General features: G+C 41.5%; 2 protein-coding genes across 2 annotated transcripts; one reads left to right on the forward strand and one right to left on the reverse strand.

The window, feature by feature from the left end:
- Positions 1–6,742: 6,742 nt before the first annotated feature.
- Positions 6,743–9,386, reverse strand: WFDC13 (WAP four-disulfide core domain 13). The gene is made up of 2 exons (XM_032838625.1): positions 9,299–9,386; positions 6,743–6,897 (listed from the first exon to the last, which is right to left on the reverse strand). Exons 1-2 carry the CDS (start codon positions 9,384–9,386, stop codon positions 6,743–6,745), a joined length of 243 nt encoding a protein of 80 aa, XP_032694516.1.
- Positions 9,387–19,682: 10,296 nt separating this feature from the next.
- Positions 19,683–20,862, forward strand: WFDC10B (WAP four-disulfide core domain 10B). Its single transcript, XM_032838626.1, has 2 exons — positions 19,683–19,773; positions 20,729–20,862. The coding sequence occupies exons 1-2, from the start codon at positions 19,683–19,685 to the stop codon at positions 20,860–20,862; spliced, it is 225 nt and encodes a 74-aa protein (XP_032694517.1).
- The last annotated feature ends 5,365 nt before the right edge of the window (positions 20,863–26,227 follow it).

The following is a 26,227-nucleotide window of genomic DNA, read 5'->3' on the forward strand; positions in this document are numbered from 1 at the left end:
GGGGAGTTAGGAGAAGGCAGTTGGGGGAAATTGGAAGGGGAGGTGAACAATGAGAGACTATGGACTCTGAAAAACAATCTGAAGGGTTTGAAGAGGTGGGGGGGGTGGGAGGTTGGGGGAACCAGGTGGTGGGTATTGGAGAGGGCACAGACTGCATGGAGCACTGGGTGTGGTACAAAAACAATGAATACTGTTATGCTGAAAATAAATAAAAAAAAATGATTAAAAAAAAATACCCTACATCATTGCACCAGCCACCTTCTGTTATCTTTCACCCAGGTTCTTACTACCAGCTCAGTATCTTCCCACTGCATAGGCCATGGATTATGTGACAATGCTGGTGCTCTGATGGGTGGCCAGGGTGTGGCCTGGGTGGTTAGTCATATACAAGGTGCAGAGGAAGTTAGCAGGGCTGACTCACCAGGACTGAACACAGTGGTATTCATACACGTAAGCTCCTCCACTGGCCTTTCCTTGTCACCATTTATCGAATTCCTTTGTACAGGGTTAAAAAAAGGACTGTCTAACCCTTGGCAACTCTGGTGACTTCAGAAGGACTGTGAGAAGACCCTAAGGTCCTCCTTTCCCCCAGATAGTCTGAAACCAAACCCACCAAGTTATGAATTGGTGGTGGAGTTACAGAGGATTCTACTTTGCTCTCTTGCTTTCTATAACATTGGTAAAATAATAGAGATGATCCCCCTTTTTTTTGATCCCCCTTTTTTAAGGGGAAAAATCTGGAACCTAGAAAGAGAGAATTGCTGGCAGCTTCTAACCTTTACAGAGCCTTTGCAATGATCAAGTTCTTCCATTCCACATGGCCTCATGTAATCCTCACAAAACCTGATGTATGGATGTTCTCTTCATCTCTCACATGAGGAAACTGATGTTCTCAGAGTTGGGGAGTGAGCTGACCAAGACCACACAGAGTGTGAAGGGCTCAGCTTGACTTCCCACCCGGGACATCATTAACCCGAAGCCTGGCAGAGCCTGTTCCTTGGCAACGGCTCAGATGTGAGCACCCTGTGTTCCCCGCACCCACCCCCAACCTGAGGCCAAGACTCTGCTTCCTTATGTTGCTCTGTGTGCCAGAACCCTCCCTGAACCACATCTTGCTCCAGGGAATGGGAGCATAGCCTGGTGTGTGTGTGTGGGGGGGGGATAGTGGAGGAGTGTACAATCGGGGTGACAAAAGGCTATTCTGACATTGCTGGGATATTGAAGAGGCTAGAGGAGGAAAACTGGAAAATCCCACACTGGGAATGTCAGGCCAAACCCCAATAGTTAACAAAATGTTCTTGGTTGTTTTACATTACATTTGTTACATTTGTTACAATGTTTTACATTACATTTACATTACAAAATGTTCTCAGTTGCCAACCATGATGTTTCTTTGTTTTTAAAATTTTTAATTTAAATTCAATTTAGTTAACATACACTGTGTTATTATTTTCAGGGGTAGAATTTAGTGATTCATCACTTGCATATAATACCCTTTGGTCTTTACATCAAGTGCCCTCCTTAATGCCAATCACCCAGTTACCTCATTCCCCCAATTACCTCCCTTCCAACAACCCTCAGTTTGTTTCCTATAGTTAAGAATCTCTTACAGTGGGAAGCCTGGGTGACTCAGTCATTAAGTGTCTGCCCTTGGCTCAGGACATGATCCCAGGATCCTGGGATTAAGCCCCACATCAGGCTCCTTTCTCAGCAGGAAGCCTGCTTCTTCTTTTCCCATTCCCCTGGCTTGTGTTCCCTCTCTTGCTGTGTCTCACTTTGTCAAATAAATAAATAAAATCTTTAAAAAAAAAAAGAGAATCTCTTATGATTTGCCTCCCTCTCTCTTTTTGCCTTGCTTTATTTTTCCTTCCCTTCCCCTCTGTTCATCTGTTTAATTTCTTAAATTCCACATATGAGTGAAATCTTATGGTATTTACCTTCCTCTGATGGACTTATTTCACTTCACATAATACCCTCTAGTTCCATCCATGTCATTGCAAATGGCAAGATTTCATTCTTTTTGATTGCTGATTAATATTCCTTTGTGTGTGTGTGTGTGTGTGTGTGTGTGTGTGTGTGTGTGATCCACTCATCTTTATCCATTCATCTGTCAGTGGACATCTGGACTCTTTCCATACTTTTGTTATTGTGGACATTGCTGTTATAAACATTGGGAAGCAAGTGCCCCTTCCAATTACTATGTTTGTATCCTTTAGATAAATACCTACTAGTACAATTGCTGAGTCCTAGGGAAGTTCTACTTTTAGCTTTCTGAGGAGCCTCCATACAGTTTTCCAGAGTGGCTGCACCAGTTTGCTTTCCCACCAGTAGTATAAGAGGTTTCCCCTTTCTCCACATACTCACCAAACATTTGTTGTTTCTTGAGTTGTTAATTTTAGCCATTCTGACTGGTGTGAGGTGATATCTCATCGTGGTTTTGATTTGTATTTCCCTGATGCTGAGTGATGTTGAGCATTTTATCATGTTTCTGTTGGCCATTTGTATATCTTCTTTGGAGAAATATCTGTTCATGTCTTCTGCGCATTTATTTTTTTTTAAGATTTTATTTATTTATTTGACAGACAAGTAGGCAGAGAGGCAGGCAGAGACAGAGAGAGGAGGAAGCAGGCTCGCCTCTGAGCAGAGAGCCCGATGTGGGGCTCAATCCCAGGACCCTGGGATCATGACCTGAGCCGAAGGCAGAGGCTTTAACCCACTGAGCCACTCGGGCACCCCTTCTGTGAATTTCTTAAGTGGATTTTTGTTTGTTTGTTTGTTTGTTGGATGTAGAGTTCGATAAGTTCTTTTTTTTATTATGTTAAATTAGCCAACATATAGTACATCATTAGTTTTTGATGTAGTGCTCAAAGATTCTTTAGTTGTATATAAAACCCAGCTCTTTAAAAAAAAATTTTTTTTTTAAGATTTTATTTATTTATGTGACAGAGATCACAGGTAGGCAGAGAGAGAGGAGAAAGTAGACTCCCCGCTGAGCAGAGAGTCCGATGCGGGGCTCGATCCCAGGACTCTGGGATCAAGACCTGAGCCAAAGGCAGAGGCTTTAACCCACTGAGCCACCCAGGTGCCCCTAAAACCCAGCTCTTTATAGATTTTGGATACTAGCCTTTTATCTGATAAGATGTTGTGACTATCTTTTCCCATTCCATAGGTTGCCTTTTAGTTTTGTTCACTGTCCCCTCTGTTGTGCAAAAGCTTTTCTTCTGGATGGAGTCCTAATACTTCATTTTTGCTTTTGTTTCTCTTGCCTTTGTCTAGCAAGAAGTTGCTGTGGCTGAGGTCAAAGAGGCTGCTGCCTGTGTTGTCCTCTAAGATTTTGATGGCTTCTTGTCTCACATTTAAGTCTTTCAACCATTTTGAGTTTATTTTTGTGTATGATGTAGGAAATTTATCCAGTTTCATTCTTCTGCATGTGGCTCTCCAGTTTTCCCAACACCATTTGTTGAAGAGACTGTCTTTTTTTTTTTTTTTTAAACCAAGGGATATACAGTTGAGGGTCCATTTCTGAGTTTTCTATTCTGTTCCATTAATCTATACTGTCTGTGCCAGTACCATACTGTCCTGATGATTACAGTTTTGTAATAGAGCTTGAAGTCTGGAGTTGTGATGTCTCCAGATTTCATTTTCGTTTTTCAACATTAATTTGGCTATTTTGGGTCTTTTCTGGTTCTATGCAAATTTTAGAATTGTTTGTTCCAGCTCTGTGAAAAACGCTGGTGGTATTTTGGTAGAGATTGCATTGAATGTGTAAGTTGCTTTGGGTAGTATAAACATTTTAACAATATCTGTTCTTCCAGTTGATGAGCATGGAATGTTTTTCCATTTCTTTGGATCAGAGTACAGATCCTTTACCTCTTTGGTTAGGTTTATTCCTAGGTATCTTATGGGTTTTGGTGCAATTGTAAGTGGGACCAATGCCGTGATTTCTTCCTTCTGCTTCATTGTCAGTGTATAGAAATGTAGCAGACTTTTGTGTATTGATTCTATATCCTGTGACTTTGCTGAATTCCTGTATCAGTTCTAGCAATTTTTTGGTGGAGTCTTTGGGTTTTCTTTTTTTTTCTTTTTCAAGATTTTATTTATTTATTTGACAGACAGAGATCCCAAGTAGGCAGAGAGGCAGGCAGAGAGAGAGGAGGAAGCAGGCTCCCTGCTGAGCAAAGAGCCCAATGCGGGGCTCGATCCCAGGACCCTGGGATCATGACCTGAGCTGAAGGCAGAGGCTCTAACCCTCTGAGCCTCTGAGCCACCCAGGCGCCCCTCTTTTGGGTTTTCTACATAGAGTATCATGTTGTCTGCAAAGAGTGAGAGTTTGAATTCATCGGATTTGGATGCCTTTTCTTTCTTTTTGTTGTCCAGTTGCTGAGCCTAGGACTTCCAGTAATATGTTGAACAATAGTGGTGAGAGTGGACATTCCTGTTGTGTTCCAGACCTTAGGGATGTAGGATGATATTCACTGTGGGTCTTTTGTATATGGCTTTTATGATATTGAGGTATGTTCCCTCAATCCCTGCATCGTGGAGGGTTTTTTTTTTTAATCAAGAAAATCTGCTGTATTTTATCAAAAGATTTTTCTGCATCTATTGAGAGGATCATATGGTTCTTGTCCTTTCTTTTATTTATGTGGAATATCACATTGATAGATTTGTGGATGTTGAACCACCTCTGAAGCCCAGGAATAAGTCCCACTTGGTCCTGGTGAATAATCCTTTTAATGCACACTTGGATCCTATTAGCTAGTATCTTGGTGAGAATTTTTGCATCTCTGTTCATCAGGGATGTTGGTCTGGAATTCTTTTTGGTGGGGTCTTTGTCTGTTTTTTGTTTTTGTTTTTTGATTTTTTTTTTTTTTTTTTTTGGATCATGGTAATGCTGGACTCATAGAATGAGTCTGGAAGTTTTCCTCCATTTCTATTTTTTGATTAGCTTCAGAAGAAAAGGTATTAATTCTTTTTTAATCGTTTGGTAGAGTTCTCCTGGGAAGCCGTCTGGCCCTGGACTCTTTTTCATTGGAGATTTTTGATTACTGATTGAATTTCTTTGCTGGTTTTGGGTCTGTTCAGGTTTTCTATTTCTTCCTGTTTCAGTTTTGGTAGTTTATATGTTCCTAGGAATTTATCCATTTCTTCCAGATTGCCTAATTTGTTAGTATATAATTGCTTATGATACTCTTTTAAAATTATTTGTATTTCTTTGATGTTGGTTGTGATTGCTCCTCTTTCATTATGATTTTATTTATCTGGGTCCTTTCTCTTTTCTTTTTGGTAAGTCTGGCCAGGGTTTTATCAATCTTAATTCTTTCAAAGAACCAGCTCCTACTCTTGTTTAACTGTTCTACTGTTTCTTGATTCCTATATCATGGATTTCTTCTCTAAACTTTATATTTCTCTTCTTCTGCTGGATTTAGGCTTTCTTTGCTGTTCTTTTTCCAACTCTTCTAGGTGTACGTTTAGGTGGTGCCTTGCTATCTCTTATGTTCTTTTTCTTGGTTCTGTAGAAGAAAAATATTCTCAAATATTCTCTGGTGAAGTTTTGTTCTTAGAAATACAATATTTAATTTTCCATTACTTCCCTCATTAAAATTAGACCGTGAAGCTAAGTTTTCTTGCTATAGGGAAAGCAGCACCTCAAAAAACCAAGTGACAACAAAGAGTCGTATTTATGCTTCTACATTCCCCTGCAGAACCTTGAAAGGTGTGAAGTTTCATTGTAAAGGCCAGTCTCATAAAAGAGAAGTGGTTACCTAGTTGCAAAATTTACTGAGTAATTACTTTGTGGCACATAATATCTTTAGAGTTTGCATGGGTTATCTATTTTCTCGTCACTATTGTTATTCTAGTCTTAAAGATGATGCTCAGAGAGAGACTGATTAACTTGTCTGAGGTCACTCAGCTAAGAAGTAGGAGAGCCAGGATTTGGGTGTGGATGTATGGCTCTGGGACCCTACTTCCTCACTCTGTACCTTGTCTTATATGTTGGGTGTTGTGTTCATGGCAGAGAATACAGCAGAGAACAACACCGTTTAGAAGGTCACTGGTTGAATCTCTTGCCTTGTGGGTCTTTGTACCAACCTTTCAAGGTTGGAATAAAGAGTCCTCATCTTATGCATGAGAAAGAAAGGCAAACATGGGGAATTGTCTTTCTTAAGGTTGTAGAAAGATATAGCTGAAAGATAGAATTAGAAGCCAGGTGTCTCATAGCTCTTTAATGCCCTTTCTCTCTTTCTCTGTTCTGGGAGCACTTCCATTCAGCAGATGTGGGGTCAGTGCTAATGTCTTGGCAGTTAACCAAAGCTTTGCTCAGGCTGCAGGAACTCCAGAGCCCAGGAACACTGGGGGCCAAAGGATGGTATTTGGTGAAAGAAGGAAAGCAAAAACAAAGAAAACAGATTGGCTTTGGGATTTTGATGAGACTTATGACCTCAGATATAATGTCCCAAGGCTTCAGGATAAAGGTGGATTCTGGGACAGGGCAGGATCTGTGGATGGAGGAGTTTGTGGGTGTGCTCAGAGAGGCATATTTAGAGATTCACAGATGTGGTGATGAGAAGGATTAATTAGTTTGGGAATGGAGGAAATGTCTTTTAATCAGGGCTTTTAAGAAAATTATTCTTGGCAAAGAGAAGGAGAATGTTAGAAAAATAGATCCACTGTAGGGGTTGGTAAGAGACTCTTCTGTTGAGCTCCCCAAGGTAGCTGGGTCAGAACAGACATGCAAAGCCCCTTACCTGTCATAATTTACACGGTTGTTTAATGTACAGACTATCCCACAGAAGGAAGAACAGCACTGAAGTCCGTTTTGGCAATCTTCCTGCAATGTACAGAATTGAGTACAGTTTCCAGGATCTGATCTGCAGGGTGGGGGCTCCAAGATACTCCCTGGAACACAGACCAGGAAAGAGGAGGGTCTAAACAATAGACTGGAGCAACATTCAGAACTCCAAAACCCCAGGTAACTGCCAGAAAACCAGCCACCTGATCTTCCTCCTGTGGTCACAGGGAGGTAGAATCAGATTTTGTCCTTAGCTGTTGCCTTTCTCTGAGTTCTTGGCAGGGAAAACCAAGGCTTGGGTATCTGACTGGAGACAGGTCGGCAGAACCCTGTACCCATCCTTGCAGATCAGGTATCTCATAGACTGTAGTTAGGTCCAGTTCAAGAGATGAACAGTGTGTGATGAGCAAGAGAGTGGTGTGTAGGTGCATTTGCACTGAATCATTGTGTAGTCCCAAGCAAATTGTACAACCTCTCACTAACAACATAGTTTATCCTAGGATTGACCTAACACGTGCTATTTGTGTGTAGGAAAAATGAGGGGAAGGAAGATTTTGGGAAAGGATGAAGTACACTTCAGTACACTAAAGATACTGGCATCTAGAATACTGGGACCAGAATCACAAATGAGTTCTGGGTGTAAATTATTTCATGGGGTTGAGGGTGAGTATTTTGGAATGGGGAGCAAAGATCAACTTTTCTTTCTTCCCAGATCTCTTCTGATAAGGAAGTCAGAGTGTCAGGATGCCCCCACTTTCTACTATTAGAGAAGAATAAGCATTTTAATGCTAACATCTCATTCTCCCCTCATCCCTCAGTACTTGGGTCCAAGTCAACACCACCTCCACCAGGAGATCCTGCCACAGGGCTCCAGCTCACAACCTACTTTCTGTTCCTGAGCTCCAATGCATTAAGGATAGGTACAATTAGCCCTTTCATCAAAGCCCAGCCAGGCCCTAATTTTTGTACCTTGTGACTTGCCCTTTTTTTGGGGTAAATGCCATATGTGGAGCATTCTATAAGCCCCTGTTGACTTACAGCTTTGCAAGTATTTGCAATTAGAAAGGGGTCCATAGGATATCATACTGATCTGGAGGGAGCAAATGATTAATGAAATTGGGGGCTATAATTGTAACAACAAATAGCACCAGAGAAAAAAGCCAAGGCCCAAGCTGTTGACAATTTGGCAGAGACCAGTATGCAGCATTCACCTGATCTCCCAGTCATCCCATGGGTCACTAGATCGGTGCAAGAAATTAGAACTGGTCCCCACTTTGGGGAGGAACAGTGTGAGGAAGGAGTCTGTGAGCCAGGGATTTCAGAGAGGTGGACCTTCTCATGTTTTGCTTCCTTTTCTGGTTATGTGATTCCAATCTTACTCACAAAGATTTACCAGTCTCTCAGGAGCCCTTTTTGTGTTTTTCTTCAAACTTTAATCTTTGGTTCTCCAAATTAATCCTGCCCTCATTCTCTTGCATCTAGCTTGGCTTCCCTCAGTCTTACAAATCTGTGTGCTTTTCTGAGACCCCTAAAACAGGAACTTGCATCCCTAAACCCCTGAGATAGTACACACTTTCCTCTTCTGAGCCCCCACCATTCTGAGGATGCTCTTCCCATAGAAGAATGTAGGTGTGATGGATAATAGTTCATTTCCCATTTGGTATTGGTCAAATGAACTGTGGGAGCTCTTGTTAGGTTGAGCTGGGCCATGGTGGCTGCTGAGATGGACTCTATACCTTGCCACTGATGCTAGTCACTGGTAATTGTGCAAGTACCTTTGAAAGTTTAAAATGTGGAGTAAAATGTGAGACTTTCTTTCCTTCTCTCCCAAATGTTCTCCAAATCTTAGATTATGTAGGCTTCAGGCTGAGTTCTATCAACTTAATTTTCTTCTCTGTTTTTTAAAAAAGTTTCATTTACTTATTTGAGAGAGAGAGAGAGAGGAAGAGAGAGAGGAGGGGCAGAGGGAGAGAGAATCTCAAGCAAACTCCCTGCTGACCATAGAGCCTGATGTGGGGCTCAATCTCACGTGGAGATCACGACCTGAGCTGAAATCAAGAGTCAGATGCTTAACCTACTGAGCCACCCAGGTGCCCCTCCTCTCTGTTTTAATGCTTGAAAAGTTGGTGCAAGCATCCGTGAATAAACTAGGACAGCAAGAATACACTGGATGATGAGGCTGATAACATCTACAGTAGTTAATTCTTATTGAGCATTTATCACGGTCCATTAAGAGTGCTCCGTGTGTACATGCATTATCCCAGTTTCTCCCCTGAGCTGTCCCAGTGTCATTTTACCTTTGCAAAGATAAAATCTGAGGACCAGACACTTCGTTGAAGACCACTCAGTACACACACAGCAGGGATTCAACCTCGATCTTACTGGCAATAAGACTTGGACCCTTGAACATGATACTGTGTTTTTTTCACCACGTTTATCCTCAGCCCTCAGATCTTCTCATCTCTGCAGATGCTGCTTCCCTCCCCAGAGCCCAGACCCAGCACCTACTCATCACATGTTCCTTGGGGCTTCCAGGCACCTGCTGTGGTGTTAAGTGAATCAACAGAAGGAGCTGGAGAAGCAACACAGGATTCATGCTGCTGGCAGGACAGATGGGTAAGTCCTGGCTGAGGACTGCTGGATTTGACCAGACACAACTCAGAGGAGGAGAGAGGGAAGGAGGGCAAAGTAGAGGCATGCTGTGACCAGCCTTGCACCTGTGTATTCCAATGACAGATATCCAAGTACCTCCCAACCACGCCCACCCAGGGCCAGGTAGCTTTTTCAAATCTACACCCCTTTCATCCCCTAATCTTGTCCTCGTTATGTCTTTCCTCTGTCTAGGTCTTGTTAATTTCCTTTCACAAAACTTTAATAATTTTTCCCATGTAGAATTCTGGCATGTCTTTGTTATATTTATTCCTAGAAGCTTGGACTTTTAAAATAAAATGGTAAGGTGTGGGTAACTTCTTAGTCATTTCTTTCTGTTTGTTGCTAATGCAGAGAAATGACTTTTATGTATTGATCTGTTACTAGCTACCTTGCTAAATTCTCCCACAGTTCATTTTAATTTCTTGGCGTGTTCCTTGTAGTGTTTTGGGTAGTCAATCATCATCTGCAAATTATGACAGTTGTATTTTTTCTCTTAAAAGTTTATGCCACTGGGGCGCCTGGGTGGCTCAGTGGGTTAAGCCTCTGCCTTCAGCTCAGGTCATGATCTCAGGATCCTGGGATCGAGCCCCACATCGGGCTCTCTGCTCAGCGGGGAGTCTGCTTCCTCCTCTCTCTCTGTCTGCCTCTCTGCCTGCTTGTGATCTCTCTCTGTCAGATAAATAAATAAAATCTTTAAAAAAAAAGTTTATGCCATTTAAATTTTTTTTAAATTTTAAAATTCTTTTCAGCGTACCAGAATTCATTGTTTATGTACCACACCCAGTGTTCCATGTAATACATGCCCTCCATAATACCCACGACCAGGATCCCCCAACCTCCCACCCCCCCGCCCCTTCAAAACCCTCAGATTGTTTTTCAGAGTCCATAGTCTCTCATGGTTTGTCTCCCTCTCCAATTTCCTCCAACTCCCTTCTCCTCTCCATCTTCTCATGTCCTCCATGTTATTTCTTATGCTCCACAAATAAGTGAAACCATATGATAGTTGACTTTCTCTGCTTGACTTATTTCACTCAGCATAATCTCTTCCAATCCCATCCATGTTGATACAAAAGTTGGGTATTCATCCTTCCTGATGGAGAAATTTTATGCCATTTTTAAATGTCTCCTTGTGCTGGCCAGGACCTCCCCACATGACTGTATAGAAGTGAAGATGTACATATTCTTGTCTGATACCTGACTTAAAACGAAAGCTTCCCAAATTTCCCCTTTTAGGATAGTGTCTAATTTAGATTTCTCATAAACATCTTTTATCAAGTTTAGAAAGTTCTTTTTCATTCCCGGCAACAAGAAAATTTTCCTTAATTTATGTGAAATTATATCTATTGCTTTTTTCTGTTAACATGTTGAATTGCATTTCAGGTTTTCTTTTTTTTTTTAAAAAGATTTTATTTATTTATTTGACAGACAGAGATCACAAGCAGGCAGAGAGGCAGGCAGAGAGAGAGGGGAAAGCAGGCTCCCTACTGAGCAGAGAGCCCAATGTGGGGCTTGATCCCCGGATCCTGGGCTCATGACCTGAGCCTAAGGCAGAGGCTTTAATCCATTGAGCCACCCAGGCGCCCCTCAGGTTTTCTTTTTTTAAAAGTTTTATTTATTTATGAGAGAGAGAGAGAGAGAGAGAGAGGGAAAGAGGATGTGAGAGTGGGAGGGGCAGAGGGAGAGAGAGAGAAAGAATCCCAAGAAGACTCTGTGTTGAGCTCACAGCCCACTTCGGAGCCTGATCCCATGATCCTGAGATCACCACCCAAGCAAAAATCAAGACTGGGTTGCTCAACTGACTGCAGCACACAGACACTCCCATTTCAGGTTTTCTAATATTAAACCATTTTTACATTTCTCCCATAATCTAATGTGATTATTGGATATTATCATTTTCATATAATTTAGTTCAGTTTGCTATTTTCAAGGAATTTTATTTTTATTTTTATTTTTTTTAATTTTATTTTTTATAAACATATATTTTTTTCCCCAGGGGTACAGGTCTGTGAATCGCCAGGTTTACACACTTCACAGCACTCACCATAGCACATACCCTACCCAATGTCCATAACCCCACCCCCCCTCCCAACCCCCCTCCCCCCAGTAACCCTCAGTTTGTTTTGTGAGATTAAGAGTCACTTATGGTTTATCTCCCTCCCAATCCCATCTTGCTTCACATCTTGTTCATAAGAGAGCTGGACCCGTAACCTTCCTTTCTCACACTGTTCTTCCCTGCTTTTATCATATGTTCACAATGACCTCATAGAAAGTGTGGCAATGAAGAAGTCAAACTCTCTCTCTTTGCAGATGACATGATACTTTATATAGAAAACCCAAAAGACTCCACCCCAAACTACTAGAACTCATACAGCAATTCAGTAATGTGACAGGATAAAAAAATCAATGTACAGAAATCAGTTGCTTTCTTATACACTAACAATGAAAATACAGAAAGGGAAATTAGAGAATCGATTCCATTTACTGTAGCACCAAGAACCATAAGATACCTGGGCATAAACCTAACCAAAGAGGTAAGGATCTGTACTCAAGGAACTATAGAACACTCATGAAAGACATTGAAGAAGACACAAAATGATGGAAGACCATTTCATGCTCATGGCTTGGAAGAATAAACATTACAAAATGTCTATACTGCCTAGAGCAATCTATACTTTCAATGCCATTCCGATCAAAATTCCACCGGCATTTTTCAAAGAGCTGGAACAAACAATCCCAAAATTTGTATGGAAACAGAAGAGACCCCAACTTGCTAAGGAAATGTTGAAAAAGAAAAACAAAATTGGGGGCATCACATTGTATGATTACAAGCTTTACTACAAAGCTGTGATCACCAACAGCATGGTACTGGTACAAAAACAGACACAGACCAGTGGAACAGAGTAGAGAGTCCAGAAATGGCCCCGCAACTCTATGGGTAACTCATCTTCCACAAAGCAGGAAAAAATATCCAGTGGAAAAAAGACAGTCTCTTTAATAAATGGTGCTAGGAAAATTGGACAGCTATGTATAGAAGAATGAAAGTTGACCATTCTCTTATACCATACACAAAGATAAACTCGAAATGGATAAAAGACCTCAACATGAGACAGGAATCCATCAGAATCCTAGAGGAGAACATAGGCAGTAACCTTTTTGATATCAGCCACAGCAACTTCTTTCAAGATATGTCTCTAAAGGCAAAGGAAACAAAATCGAAAATGAACTTTTGGGATTTCATCAAGATCAAAAGCTTCTGCACAGCAAAGGAAACAGTCAACAAAACAAAGAGGCAACCCACAGAATGGGAGAAGATATTTGCAAATGACAGTACAGACAAAAGGCTGATATCCAGGATCTATAAAGAACTCCTCAAACTCAACACACACAAAACAGATAATCATGTCAAAAAATGGGCAGAAGATATGAACAGACACTTCTCCAATGAAGACACACAAATGGCTAAAAGACACATGAAAAAATGTTCATCATCACTAGCCATCAGGGAGATTCAAATTAAAACCACATTGAGATAGCACCTTACACCAGTTATAATGGCCAAAATGAGCAAGACAGGAAACAACGTGTGTTGGAGAGGATGTGGAGAAAGGGGAAACCTCTTGCACTGTTGGTGGGAATGCAAGTTGGTTGCAGCCAATTTGGAGGAGTGTGGAGATTCCTTAAGAAATTAAAAATAGAGCTTCCCTATGACCCTGCCGTTGCACTACTGGGTATTTACCCCAAAGATACAAATGTAGTGAAAAGAAGGGCCACTTGTACCCCAATGTTCATAGCAGCAATAGCCACAGTCACCAAACTGTGGAAAGAACCAACATGCCCTTCAATGGACGAATGGATAAAGAAGATGTGGTCCATATACACTATGGAGTATGATACCTCCATCAGAAAGGATGAGTACACGAGTTTTGTATCAACATGGACAGGATTGGAAGAGATTATGCTGAGTGAAATAAGTCAAGCAGAGAGAGTCAATTATCATATGGTTTCACTTATTTGTGGAGCATGAGAAATAACATGGAGGACATGAGGAGATGGAGAGGAGAATGGAGTTGGAGGAAATTGGGGAGGAGATGAACCATGAGAGACTATAGACTCTGCAAAACAATCTGAGGGTTTTGAAGGGGTGGGAGGTGGGAGGGAGGGTGAGCCTGGTGGTGGGTATTATGGAGGGCATGTATTGCATGGAGCAGTGGATGTGGTACATAAACAATGAATTCTGTTACACTGAAAAGAAATTAAATTAAAAAAATTAGAGCTTCCCTATGACCCTGCCATTGCACTACTGGGTATTTACCCCAAAGATACAGATGTAGTGAAAAGAAGGGCCATCTGTACCCCAATGTTCATAGCAGCAATGGCCACAGTCGCCAAACTGTGGAAAGAACCAAGATGTCCTTCAACGGACGAATGGATAAAGAAGATGTGGTCCATATATACTATGGAGTATTATGCCTACATCACAAAGGATGAGTACACAAGTTTTGTATCAACATGGACGGGACTGGAAGAGATTATGCTGAGTGAAATAAGTCAAGCAGAGAGAGTCAATTATCATATGGTTTCACTTATTTGTGGAGCATAAGGAATAACACGGAGGACATGGGGAGATGGAGAGGAGAAAAGAGTTGAGGGAAATTGGAGGCGGAGACGAACCATGAAAGACTGTGGACTCTGAGAAACAATCTGAGGATTTTGGAGGGGCGGGCTTGGGGGGTTGGGTGAGTCTGGTGGTGGGTAGTAAGGAGGGCACGTATTGCATGGAGAACTGGGTGTGGTGCATAAACAATGAATTTTGGAACACTGAAAAGAAATTAAAAAAAAAAGAAAGTGTGGAATAGCAGCCCCTATTTATCAATTCTGTGGAGAGTTTTGTGTAAGGTAAAGAAAACTAGTTACTTGAATCCTTAATTTCCTTTTTTCTCCTTCTTGTGCAAATATATTCACTTGCACCTTGTTGTTTTCACTTAACAATATATCCTGAAAATCACCCTAAGGCAGCTCATAGCAATTCCCCTCTTTTTTAGAACTACCTTCAACACCACTCTGTGCACACAAACTTCGTCATTCAGCCAATCTTCTTTAGAGGGGCATTTATGTATTTTCCATGATTTTGCTATTACAAATAAGATTCAGTGAACAGCCATGTGCATATTTTCTATATTGTTGGAGGTATAACATCTGGGTAAGTTTCTACAGGTATAACCGTTGCTTAAAAATGGTAGATTGACAGAGTTTTCTTGGATATCATGAAATTCTATTCCTTAAGGTTTATACTATTTTGTACTGCCCCCAACCACGTGAGTGTGGGTGTTTCCCCCAGCAGGATGTATGATTGTGTTTTTGAATTTTTGCCAAACTATATGAGAAATATTATCTCTGCAGTTGCTGATGTTCATTCACATTGTGGTACATTCCAGTACTTCATTGATTTTTATATCTAAATAATAATCCATTGCATGTATATACCACAATTTGCTGATGTATTCATCTGTTGATGGACATTTAGGTTTTTTCCTCCCTTCAGTGATTGTGAATAGTGCAATGTGAATGTTTGTGTACAAGGATTTTTTAGTACCTATTTTCAGTCCTTTTGGGTGTATGTCTAACAGTAGAATTGATGGGTCCTATGTTAAACTTTTGAGGAAATTTAGACTTCATCCATAGTTGTTGAACTGTTAAGCATTTTTTATCACTAAGGTGTAAGAGTTCTAATTTCTCCACTTCCTTGCCAACTCTTACTATTTTCCTCCTTTCTTCCTTTCTCCCTTCCTCCCTTCCTTCCTTCCTCCCTTCCTTCCTTCCTCCCTTCCTTCCTTCCTCCCTTCCTTCCTTCTTTTCTCCCTTCCTTCCTCCCTTCTACCTCCCTTTCTTTCTTTCTTTCTTTCTTCTTTCTTTCTCTATTTTTTGGATTATAACCTTCCATGTGATTGTGAAGTAGTATCTAACTATGGCTTTGATTTGCATTTCCTTAATGATGTTAAACATCTTTTCATATACTTGCTGTGTCTTCACTGGATTAAGTGTCTACTCAAGTTCTTTGCAATTTTATAACTGGGCTGTTTATCTTTCTTGAACTATAAGAGTTCTTTTTATATTCTGAGTATTAGACCTTACCAAACATATAATTTTCAAATATCTTCTCCCACTTTATGTGTTGTTTTTTCACCTTTTTAATAGTCTTTTGATGCACAAGTGTTCTTCACTTTGATGAAGTCCAATTTATCTATTTTGTTGATGTTATTGCTATGCTTTTGATATAATTTCTTTTTTAAAAAAAGATTTATTTATTTATTTGACAGAAAGAAACACACATAGAGAGGGAACACAAGTTGGGGCAGTGAGAGATGGAGAAGCAGGCTTCCTGCTGAGCAGGGAGCCCGATGTGGGGCTTGATCCCAGGACCCCAGAATCATGACCTGAGCTGAAGGCAGATGCTTAACAACTGAGCCATCCAGGCACCTTTAATGCCATTTCTAATGATCCATTACCTCATCCAAGGTCATGATAATTTCCTTCTATACTTTCATCTTGAAATGTTATAGCTTATTTATTTCAAAGATTTTATTTATTTATTTGACAGAGAGAGAGAGATCACAAGTAGGCAGATTGGCAGGCAGAGAGAGAGGGGTAAGCAGGCTCCCTGCTGAGCAAAAAGCCTGATGTGGGGCTTGATGCCAGGACGTTGAGACCATGACCTCAGCCAAAGGCAGAGGCTTAACCCATTGAGCCGCCCAGGTGCCCCTAGCTCTTATATTTAAATCATTGATCAACTTTGAATTAATTTTTGTATAGGATGTGAGGTAGGGATCCATTTTCATTATTTTGCCTGTGAATATCAAGGGTCCCGGTACCATTTGTTGATGTGACTATTTTTAGTTTTGATATGCTGTTAAAAATCATTGGCCATAGATGTGTAGTTTTATTTCTAGACTCTGAATTCTATTTATCAATCTATATGCCTGTTCTTATGCCAGTACCACACTCTTTTGATTATTGATTTGATTATTGTAGCTTTGTAATAAGTTTTGAAATTGAGAAATTTAAGTCCTCCAATTAATACTATTTTGTGTATATGGCATGCCCTTCGAAATTCTATATGAATTTGAGGATTGGCTTCTTCATGTCTGAGGAAAAAAAAGCCATTGGAATTTTATTTGGGATTATGCTGTATTGCCATTTTAATGCCCTAGATCTTCCAATCCACAAATATGGAATGTCTTAATTTATTTAGGGTTTCCTTAATGTCTTTCAGCAATGTTTTGTATTTTTTGGTGCACAAGTTTTTCACTTTCATGGTTAAACTTATTCCTAGGTATTTTAACCTTTTATATACTATTGGAAATTGAAATGTTTTCTTAATCTTTTTTGGATTGCTAGTTGCTGGTGTATAGAAACACAGTTGATGTTTGTGTCTTATTTTTGTATTTTGCAACTTTGCTGAATTTGTTTATTAGTTCTACAAATTTTTTTGTGTGGATCTGTTCAGAATTTCTCTGTGGGATCATGTCATTTGTGAACAGAGTTTTTTCCCCTTCCTTTCCAATTTAGATGGCTTTTTTCCTTGCTTAATTGCTTTGGCTAAAACTTCCAGTACAATATTGACTAATAGTAATGAAATCTGCATTTTTGTCTTATTCCTGATCTGGAGAGGAAAGCTTTCACTCTTTCACCATTGAATACAATGATAGTTGTGTATTTTTCATAGATACCTTTAATCCTTGTTGAGGAAGTTCCTTGTGTTCCTAGTTTTGTGAATGTGGTGCAATTTGTAAAATGCTTTTTCTGTTTCGGTTGAGATGATCATGTGATTTTTTTTTCCTCCCTTCATTGTATTAATGAGTTTTATTACATATCACTGCAACCCAAGTATCTCAGATTTTAAAACAACTATACCTGTGTCCTGAAGGAGAATGTATCAGGAGTTTAGAACATCAGAATAGGGTTTAACTCTTCACTGCCATCTTCTCCTCATCTTCAATGTCTATTGGGAGTCTAGCATCCCCATGTTTCCCCATTTTCTCTTTTTTAGGGGAAAACCCAACTATGCTTCAGAGAGCCTACAATACTTCTCCACAATATTTATGGTCAATGATTACCTCTTCCTGGAGAGCGTGCCCTGAGCTCTTGGCTGGTGGGTCTCCTCATCTGTCTGAGCTCTATGATACTTACAGTATGCCCCTATTCTTTGCATGTCCTCCTCTAGTCTCTCTCTAGATAACATATTAATCAGTCATAATATATTAATAATTATAATATAGTAATAATTAACATATAATCATATTAATATAATATATCACTCTCTGCTTAGTGGGGAGCCTGCTTCCTCCTCTCTCTCTCTGCCTACTTATGATCTCTCTCTGTCAAATAAATAAAAACTTTAAACAAAAAAAGAACCTTAGTTTAAAAAAAATCAATGATCAATATAATAATATAATCATGATATATTAATATAATATACTAATAAAATATAGTGTATTAATATACTTAAATGTAATATATTAATATATCAATATAATACAGAACATATTAATTAATATAGAATAATTAATATCAATATAAAATAGATTAATAACTAATTAACAATATTAATCAGTTATAATTATAATATAATGATATATTAATAGCTTTATTAAGATATACTTGATATATTTCAGATTTTTTCAAGTTGGGAAAGTTTATGTGTGTAATATATATAATTATATGTATAAATTATGTAATATATTGTTTTCTAGACTTATTAAGATATAAATGACATAACATTGTATAAATTTAAGGTGTACAATGTGTTGGTTTGATATGCTTGCCTACCATAAAATGATCCAACACCTCCATCACATCATATAATTATCATTTCTTATTTGTGGTGAGAACACAGAAGTATTACTCTCTTAGCAAATTTCTTTTTTCTTTTTTAAAGATTTTGTTTATTTATTAATAATTAAAAATATTTTATTTATTTATTTGACAGACAGAGATCATAAATAGGCAGAGATGCAGGCAGAGAGAGAGAGAGAGAGGAGGAAGCAGGCTCCCTGCTGAGCAGAGAGCCCGATGCAGGGCTCGATGCGGGGCTCGATCCCAGACCCTGAGATCATGACCTGAGCCGAACACAGAGGCTTTAGCCCACTGAGCCACCCAGACGCCCCAAAGATTTTATTTATTTGAGAGCAAGAGAAAGAGAGAGGGGGAGGGAGAAGGAACAGGGGGAGGGACAGAGGGAGAGGGAGAAGCAGACTCCTGAGTGAATGGGGAGCCCCATGTGGGGCTTGATCCTGGGACTCCAGGATCATAACTTGAGCTAAAGGTAGATGGTTAACCCGGTGAGCCACCCAGGTACCCTCTCTTAGCAACTTTCAAGTAGGTAATACAGTGCTGTTACCTATAAGCATTATGCATATGTTACATAGCCAGAATCTATTCATCTTACAATTGGAAGTTTATACCCTTTGCCAACATTCCCCATTCACCAATCTCCAGCCAGTGGTAACCATCATTCTATTCCCTGTTTCTAACAGTTCAGCATTTTAATTTCCATAAAGAGGTGATATCATACAATATTTGCCCTTCCTGTCTGACATTTTACTTATCACAATGCCTCAAATTTTATCCAGGTTGTCAAAATGGCAGGATTTCCTTCCTTCTTAGTGTTGAATGATATCTGTATCTTCTTCATTTATTCTTCCCATGATGGACTCAGGTTGTTTTTATATCTTCCTACAAAAATACTGTTTTCTTCTTTTCTGTAAATTATTTTGTAATTAGAATATAGAAATATTGGGCACCTGGGTGTCAGTGGGTCAAGTCTCTGCCTTTGGTTCAGGTCATGATCTCAGAGGGTCTTGCGATCCAACCCCGAATCGGGCTCTCTGCTCGGCAGGGAGCCTGCTTCCCCCCCTCTCTCTGTCTGCCTCTCTGCCTACTTGTGATCTCTCTCTGTCAAATAAATAAATAAAATCTTTAAAAAAATGAAAAAAGAATATAGAAATATTACATCTTTCAGGGAAAAAATTCTCTTTGCAAAGGAGGGGATTCGTCATGTGAGAGCAGGAATCCTCTGCAGAAGCCCAAGTCCCACGGAGAACAGGCTCTGTTAAGGGCAGGCAAAGGGGAGGAAACAGGGCTCCTTGTTTGGCCAGTGGAAGCAGGGAGGAGCCCAGGATAACCACCCAGCTCTCCAGGGAAGTCTGTGCCAGACTGAGAGCTCTCCACTCTGGCCAGAGGCATGCCAAGCCAGGCTCTGCTGCTTCTCCTGCTCCTCGGTGAGCTGCTGCTGCAGGCCCAGGGAGGCCACCTGAAACTGAAGATGATGCAGAGTAGGTGATGGACTAGGGGACAGGGAGGGGAAGGGGGCCAGGAGGCTCTGTGTCCCTTCTGAGGAAGTCCTGGGTATTGGAACCTTTCAGCACATCCTGCTCAGACCACAGCACTATGAAAACTCTGGGTCCTCCCAAACCATGGCCCTCTGGCCCCTTTATCTGGCCCTGGGAACAGTGATGAGGGTGGAGGGGAAACTATGTCTTTTGCTTCTCCATTTCTAATACCCAGACACAAACACCACACACAGTGGTGAAAGGTACATCACGGGCTGAGAGTCACATGGAGAAACCAAACAACTCTTCTTAGATTTCTGCACATATGTGCATGTTACACCCACAAATGTTGGTGGGAGTGGGTATAGAATGAAAGGACTGTGGGAAAACAAGTTTTGGGGTGTACAAGGTCAAGTCAAAGTTATCATCGGAGAGACCAGGATGGTGGCAGTGGAAGGGAAATAGTGCAAGTGGTAAAATCTGGGAAGAGGCAAGGGCCCTGGAGAAAGTGACAGTGACAGGAGAGAGGGGGGCAGAGTGGCAAGTCACCTTCCTCTCCAGACCCTGCAGATTCTGGAGAGTGGAGAGGGTCTGTAGGATGTCTCTGGAACTCTGAGAACTCAGCAGAGTTCTCAGAGTATAGATTCTATGGAAGGCATCACCAAGGCCATGACTAACATGGGAGACTAACATGGGAGAGAGGGTCCTGGTTGCAGAGTACCCAGAGGGCCCAGAAAGGCCAGGTATTGAGATCTGTTGGGGGAAGAGTAAGGAGTTATAGGATTTAAGATACTGTCAACCATTAGGACTGAGTGAAGGGCAGAAAATGATTTCCCTGAAAAGTCCAAGAGTGTCATGAGTAGGACCTGGGTTCTGGGGTTTTGGGAGAGGCTTTAAGCTTCAGAGGAGGGCTCTCAGAGGATCTGGTTCCAGTGATCTTGTTCCTGCTCCTTTTTAGGTGCAAAAGCCTGTCAAAAGAAGCCCAGCGTGGATCTTTGCAGCAATCACTGTTCATATTTTCTAAAGTGTCCAGAAGAAAATACTGTATGCTGTCCAGCTTACTGTGGGAATGTTTGCATGAGCCTCCAGTGAGTGGGCAAGGGGGCTGAGCGTGCATCATGCCCCCACCCTCAACCCTTTATTTAGACCAAATCAGGAGGATCTGAGATCCCAGGCACTAGGTCGTCAATAGGAATGCACCCTCCCCACTGTCTGAACTCTTTGTTCCTGTCAAATAAACCAGAACAGATGTCCACAGACCTGCCTACTTTAGTCCCAGTGCTTGTGACCATTGAGGACCCAGTGCAGACCCCAGACGGCCCCCCTCTCTGGGTCCAGGTCTCTGATCTCTCTCCCTTGTCATTCTTCTGTATTCTCTCTCCTGTTGGTTCCTGCACCATTGCCAAATCCTGGAGGCCCAGCCTCATTGTTGATCCGCTTACTGAGCCAGCACACCCAGGGGAGAAACTTCTCATGTGTGGTATCTCCCAATGCTAACCAGAACTTTCCCCAGCCTGGGGTCCAAAGGGCCAAGTTAGACATGAGACAGGTGGAGGCTAGACCCTGGTTACAGAGTAGAAGGCCCAGGGAGGCCTCTTCTTAAACTTGACCCACCACCACCCCATTTCCCCCATTCTCCTTGCGAGGTTCAGATTACTGTCCCTTTATAAGGGAGAAAACCAATCCAAGGGAAGTTGAGTGACATGCTCAAGGCAAAAGAGAGTGAGAGGTCATGCTGTGGCCAGAAGAGAATGTTTGTGTGGACCCCCGTTTGCTCACAGTTCCTCCATTATGGTTCTTCCATTATGGGCATGAAAGTGAGTGTCTACACTAACATCTAGTGTTACACTCCAGTCCAGGGCTTCCTGCTGGGCATCGGTGAAGGATTGCCCAGAGGAGGAAATCTGCCTCTCTCAGGCCAGAGCCTCTGGCCCACCTCAGAAGCATGCCAGGGCTCCTGGTATCAGAGGAACTTCTCTACCTCACCTTGGGCCTGCCCTTGGACCAGGAGACCTTAGGAAAGAGATTATGATCAACCAGCAGCACAGACATCATCAGACACAGGTGGGCGGTAAGGACATGCTCTGCAGGAGTGCTCCTCACATAGCCTGACTCTGCGAACGTCTTCCCAGGGCTTGGCCAGGCCCCAAACACCCCGGGAGAGACTATTAGGAGAGGCAAGGCTACCTGCTAGGGCCCACATAGGGAGCTCTCTGGACACTCCGCCCTGCCCCAGTGGACGCAGAAGCTACCCCTAGTATGCTTTGACTGGGAGGAGTGCTTGCCTGGCCAGCACTCCATGTTCTCTCCTATGGAACAGCTGTGTGTTCCATAGTAGGTCGAGTGGAGGAGTGGGGACCCCTGTAAGGCCTTGATTCTCATGCAGACAGAGGAGGGAGCACCTGTAAATTCTGCCATGACCTGGGTGTCAAAAAAGCCAAGTCCCAGCCTGTGGAGAATTGTTGATCAGGCTGGTCTGTCTTGACAAATATGGCCTCACGGTTGTCATGACTTCTGCAATCATTGTTCTCATCTCATGCTCCAGCCATGCTCCTTGCAAATTCTCCCTTCCCCACCCCTCATCTTGATCTTCAGAAGTAGCTTGCCCTCCTGTAGAGACTCAGCACATACTTTCACTCTCTCACTCCCGACTAAGTCATCTCCCTGGTCCTGTGACAAAGTAGAGCTTGAAGAGACTTTGGTCATGGGCTATCCCACAGGACATCATGCTGATCTTTTAGGTCATTTACACTGTGCTAACTGGCCATGGGGAAATAGTAGGCTTCCTAAGTGCTTTACCATGTGCATGCCAGGGTGTAGGAGATACTCTTGTTGATATTCAGGACTTTCCATATTGGTGAATTTCTAGAGATCCAGTGGCCTGGGGCTGACGGGGACAGTCTTTTGAGACAGAAGACAAGTTTCTGTACCTTGTATTGCTTACCATTTAGAAAGACATAATGCACGGTGGGCCTCTTTGGATTTTGGAAATAACCTTGGCCCCTTTTGGGCATGCTCCTTTCATCTATTTCCTTGGGGACTGTAAGGCTGCATGAGGCTCAGATTACAAAAATACTCTGCAGTAAGCCCAGGATGTATTGAAAGTTGTCGCCAGCTGGGTCTTAGGACCTGCCATATGCATTTTCTTAAATGTGTCTGTGGTAGATTAGGATGCTGGATAGAGCCATTGCATGTCCAAGTAGGAGAATCACAGAACACACACTTGTATTATTGAGGTCAGGCCTTGTCCTCTTCTGTTGATGGGTGCTTTCCATTTGAAAGCAGCTCTTTACTTGCTGTGGACCCGCATAAAAAATTTCATGCCTGACCGTGGGACATGGAGTCACTCTACAACTGGAATTTTCCATCAGAAATTGGGAGTCATTTGATCTATGAAGACTTTAAATGGGATGTCCCTAGAGGCAGTCCATCGCCAAATGGAAATGGTATGAATGAGAATGGGCCCAGTCAGATCATTTCTTGGGAAATAAGTAACTTATATAATCAAGTGTTTGGGCCCTAATTAATCACTGATATCTCCTCTTTCTTCATTCTTGCCTGATGTCACTAAGTCTCCAAGAAGGGCTTCCCTTTCCACCATGCATTCCCGAAGAAATGGTGTCTTCACATGTCTGCCTGTTTGGGTCCCTCCTACTTTCCAATCCCTTCCTTATGGTTTCTTAGGAACCAGAGATCTAATCTACCAGGTGTCAGCCTTGCCCTCAGTATTCCTCCATTCATTTTCTGACTTTCATTTTGGGAGGGTGATTTTACCTGCATTCTTTGCTAAGCCCTCTGCTCCCATCTTCTCACTTCCATGTAGTCTCTCCAGTTTGTGTATGTCTCTGATGTTAACCGTAAAAATAAAACCATCAGCTATTTTACTAGCAAAAATGGGTTAATTTGGGAATAGCAGAGAATTGCAATTCAGGGCAAACAAGTTTTGGCAGAACCACAGGTGAGTCCAGAGATCGAAGGAGGGAATGCTCCTTTATAGAGGAAAGGGGGAATTAACTGGTAGTTCCAAGTGGAATGTCTTTTCAGTTGTCTGGGTTGTGAAAGTCTCTTATTGGCTGGGCTATTGCCAGGGAAGGATGAAAACCTTTCTTTCTCTTGCTGTGACTGCAAAGTACTAAGTGGCTAAGGTAGGATCCACTTGCCAGTAACATTTACTGTTGCATAGGTAATTGAGGACAAGTGTGTGGTATGAGAGCTCCCCCCTCTGGCCCTATAACTCCATTTCAGTGAGGTTTTCCTTTACAAATTTTCACACTGCATTTCTGTGGACCACAAGAGTACTGATCCAAATTGGCGGATTTGAGTGTTTTGTTTCTTTGCTCACAGGTTGTTTTCACCCATTTTGTGTATGATGTAGGAAAGTGGTCCAGTTTCATTCTTCTGCATGTGGCTGTCCAATTCTCCCAACACCATTTGTTGAAGTCTTTTTCCCATTGGATATTCTTTCCTGCTTTGTCAAAGATTAGTTGACCACACAGTTGTGGGTCTATTTCTGGGTTTTCTATTCTGTTCTATTTTTTGTGCCAGTACCATACTGTCTGGATGATTACAGCTTTGTAATACAGCTTGAAGTCTGGAACTGTGAAGCCTCCAGGTTTGGTTTTCTTTTTCAACATTTCTCTGGCTATTTGGGGTCTTTTCTGGTTCCATGCAAATTTTAGAATAGTTTGTTCCAGCTCTGTGAAAAATGCTGATGGTACCGCCATACTATTTTCTACAGAGGCTGTGCTATTGTACGTTCATTCCCATCGACAGTGTATGAGGTTCCATTTCTCCACATCCTTGCTAATACTTGTTTTTCTGCTTTTTAAAAAAGATTTTATTTATTTATTTGACAGACAGAGATCACAAGTAGTCAGAGAGAGAGAGGGAAGCGGGCTCCCTGCCGAGCAGAGAGCCTGATGCGGGACTTGATCCCAAGACCCTGGGATCATGACCTGAGCCGAAGGCAGAGGTTTTTAACCCATTGAGCCACCCAGGCACCCCTTTCTGCTTTTTGTTTTTATAGTAGCCATCCTAATGGGTTTGAGATGGTATCTCACTGAAGTTTTGACTTCCATTTTTTTAATGATTAGCAATGTGGAGCATCTGTTCATGTGCTCCTTGGCCTTTTGTCCATATTCTCTGGAAAAGTATCTATTCTAGTCTTTGATTAAATCTAGTTGTTTGTTTTTTTGTGTTCAGTTTTAGGAGCTCTGTCTATATTCTGGATATTAATTCTTTATCAGATGTATGGTTTACAAATATTTACTCCCATTTTATGGATAATCTTTTTACTCTGTTGATAGGGTCTTTTGATGCACAAAATTTTTAAATTTTTAATTTGCCTATTTTTTTTAACCTGTGTCTTTTCTGCTGTATCCAAGAAATCACTGCTAAATCCAATCTCATAAAGATTTTCCCTGTGTTTTTCTCTAAGAGTTTTGTAGTTTTAGGTCTTACATTTATGTCTTTGATCCATTTTTTATTATGTTATGTTAGTCACCATACAGTACATCATTAGTTTTTGATGTAGTTTTCAGTGATTCATTATTTGTGTATAACACCCAGTGCTCCTCACATGTGCCCTCCTTAATGCCCACCACCTGGCTACCCCATTTCCCACCCCCTCCCCTCTGAAACTCTCAGTTTGTTTCCTGGGATCCATAGTCTCTCATGGTTCTCCCTCCCTTGGTTTCCCCCCGCCTTTCAGTTTTCCCTTCCTTCTCCTAATGTCCTTCATGCTATTCCTTATGTTCCACAAGTAAGTGAAACCATACGATAATTATATTTCTCTGCTTGACTTATTTTACTTAGCATAATTCCCTCCAGTTCCATCCATGTCGAGACAAATGGTGGGTAGTCATCCTTTCTGATGGCTGAGTAATATTCCATTGTGTATATGGACCACATCTTCTTTATCCACTTGTCTGTGGAAGGGCATCTCAGCTCCCTCCATAGTTTGGCTGTTGTGGCCATTGCTGCTATGAACATTGGGGGTACAGAAGGCCCTTCTTTTCACTACATCTGTATCTTTGGGGTAAATACCCAGTAGTGCAATTGCTGGGTTATAGGGAAGCTTTATTTTTAATTTTTGAGGAACCTCCACACTGTTTTCCAAAGTGGCTGTACAGACTTGCATTCCTACCAACAGTGTAAGAGAGTTCCCCTTTCTCCACAGCCTCCCCAGTAAGGTGAATGATTCTTGACACTTCATTGGCGAAGTGTTTCTTTTGTTTATCTAACAAATATAGCAGGACTTCCATGCCAGACATTGGCTCTAAGTGCTTAACTCATGGAACCCTCACAACAAACTTATGAGGAAAATGTTGTTATTATCCCCATTTAACATATGAGGAAGTTGAGGCACAGAGAGGGTTAATGACTTGCTTAAAGTAAGTGGGAGCTAGGATTTGGATCCAGGTTAAGTCTGTGTCTTAAATCTCTTTGTTATGTGGTC

The sequence above is a fragment of the Lontra canadensis genome, unplaced genomic scaffold (assembly GCF_010015895.1).
Source record: "Lontra canadensis isolate GAN:19392208 unplaced genomic scaffold, GSC_riverotter_1.0 scaffold105, whole genome shotgun sequence".
Lineage (NCBI taxonomy): Eukaryota > Metazoa > Chordata > Mammalia > Carnivora > Mustelidae > Lontra > Lontra canadensis.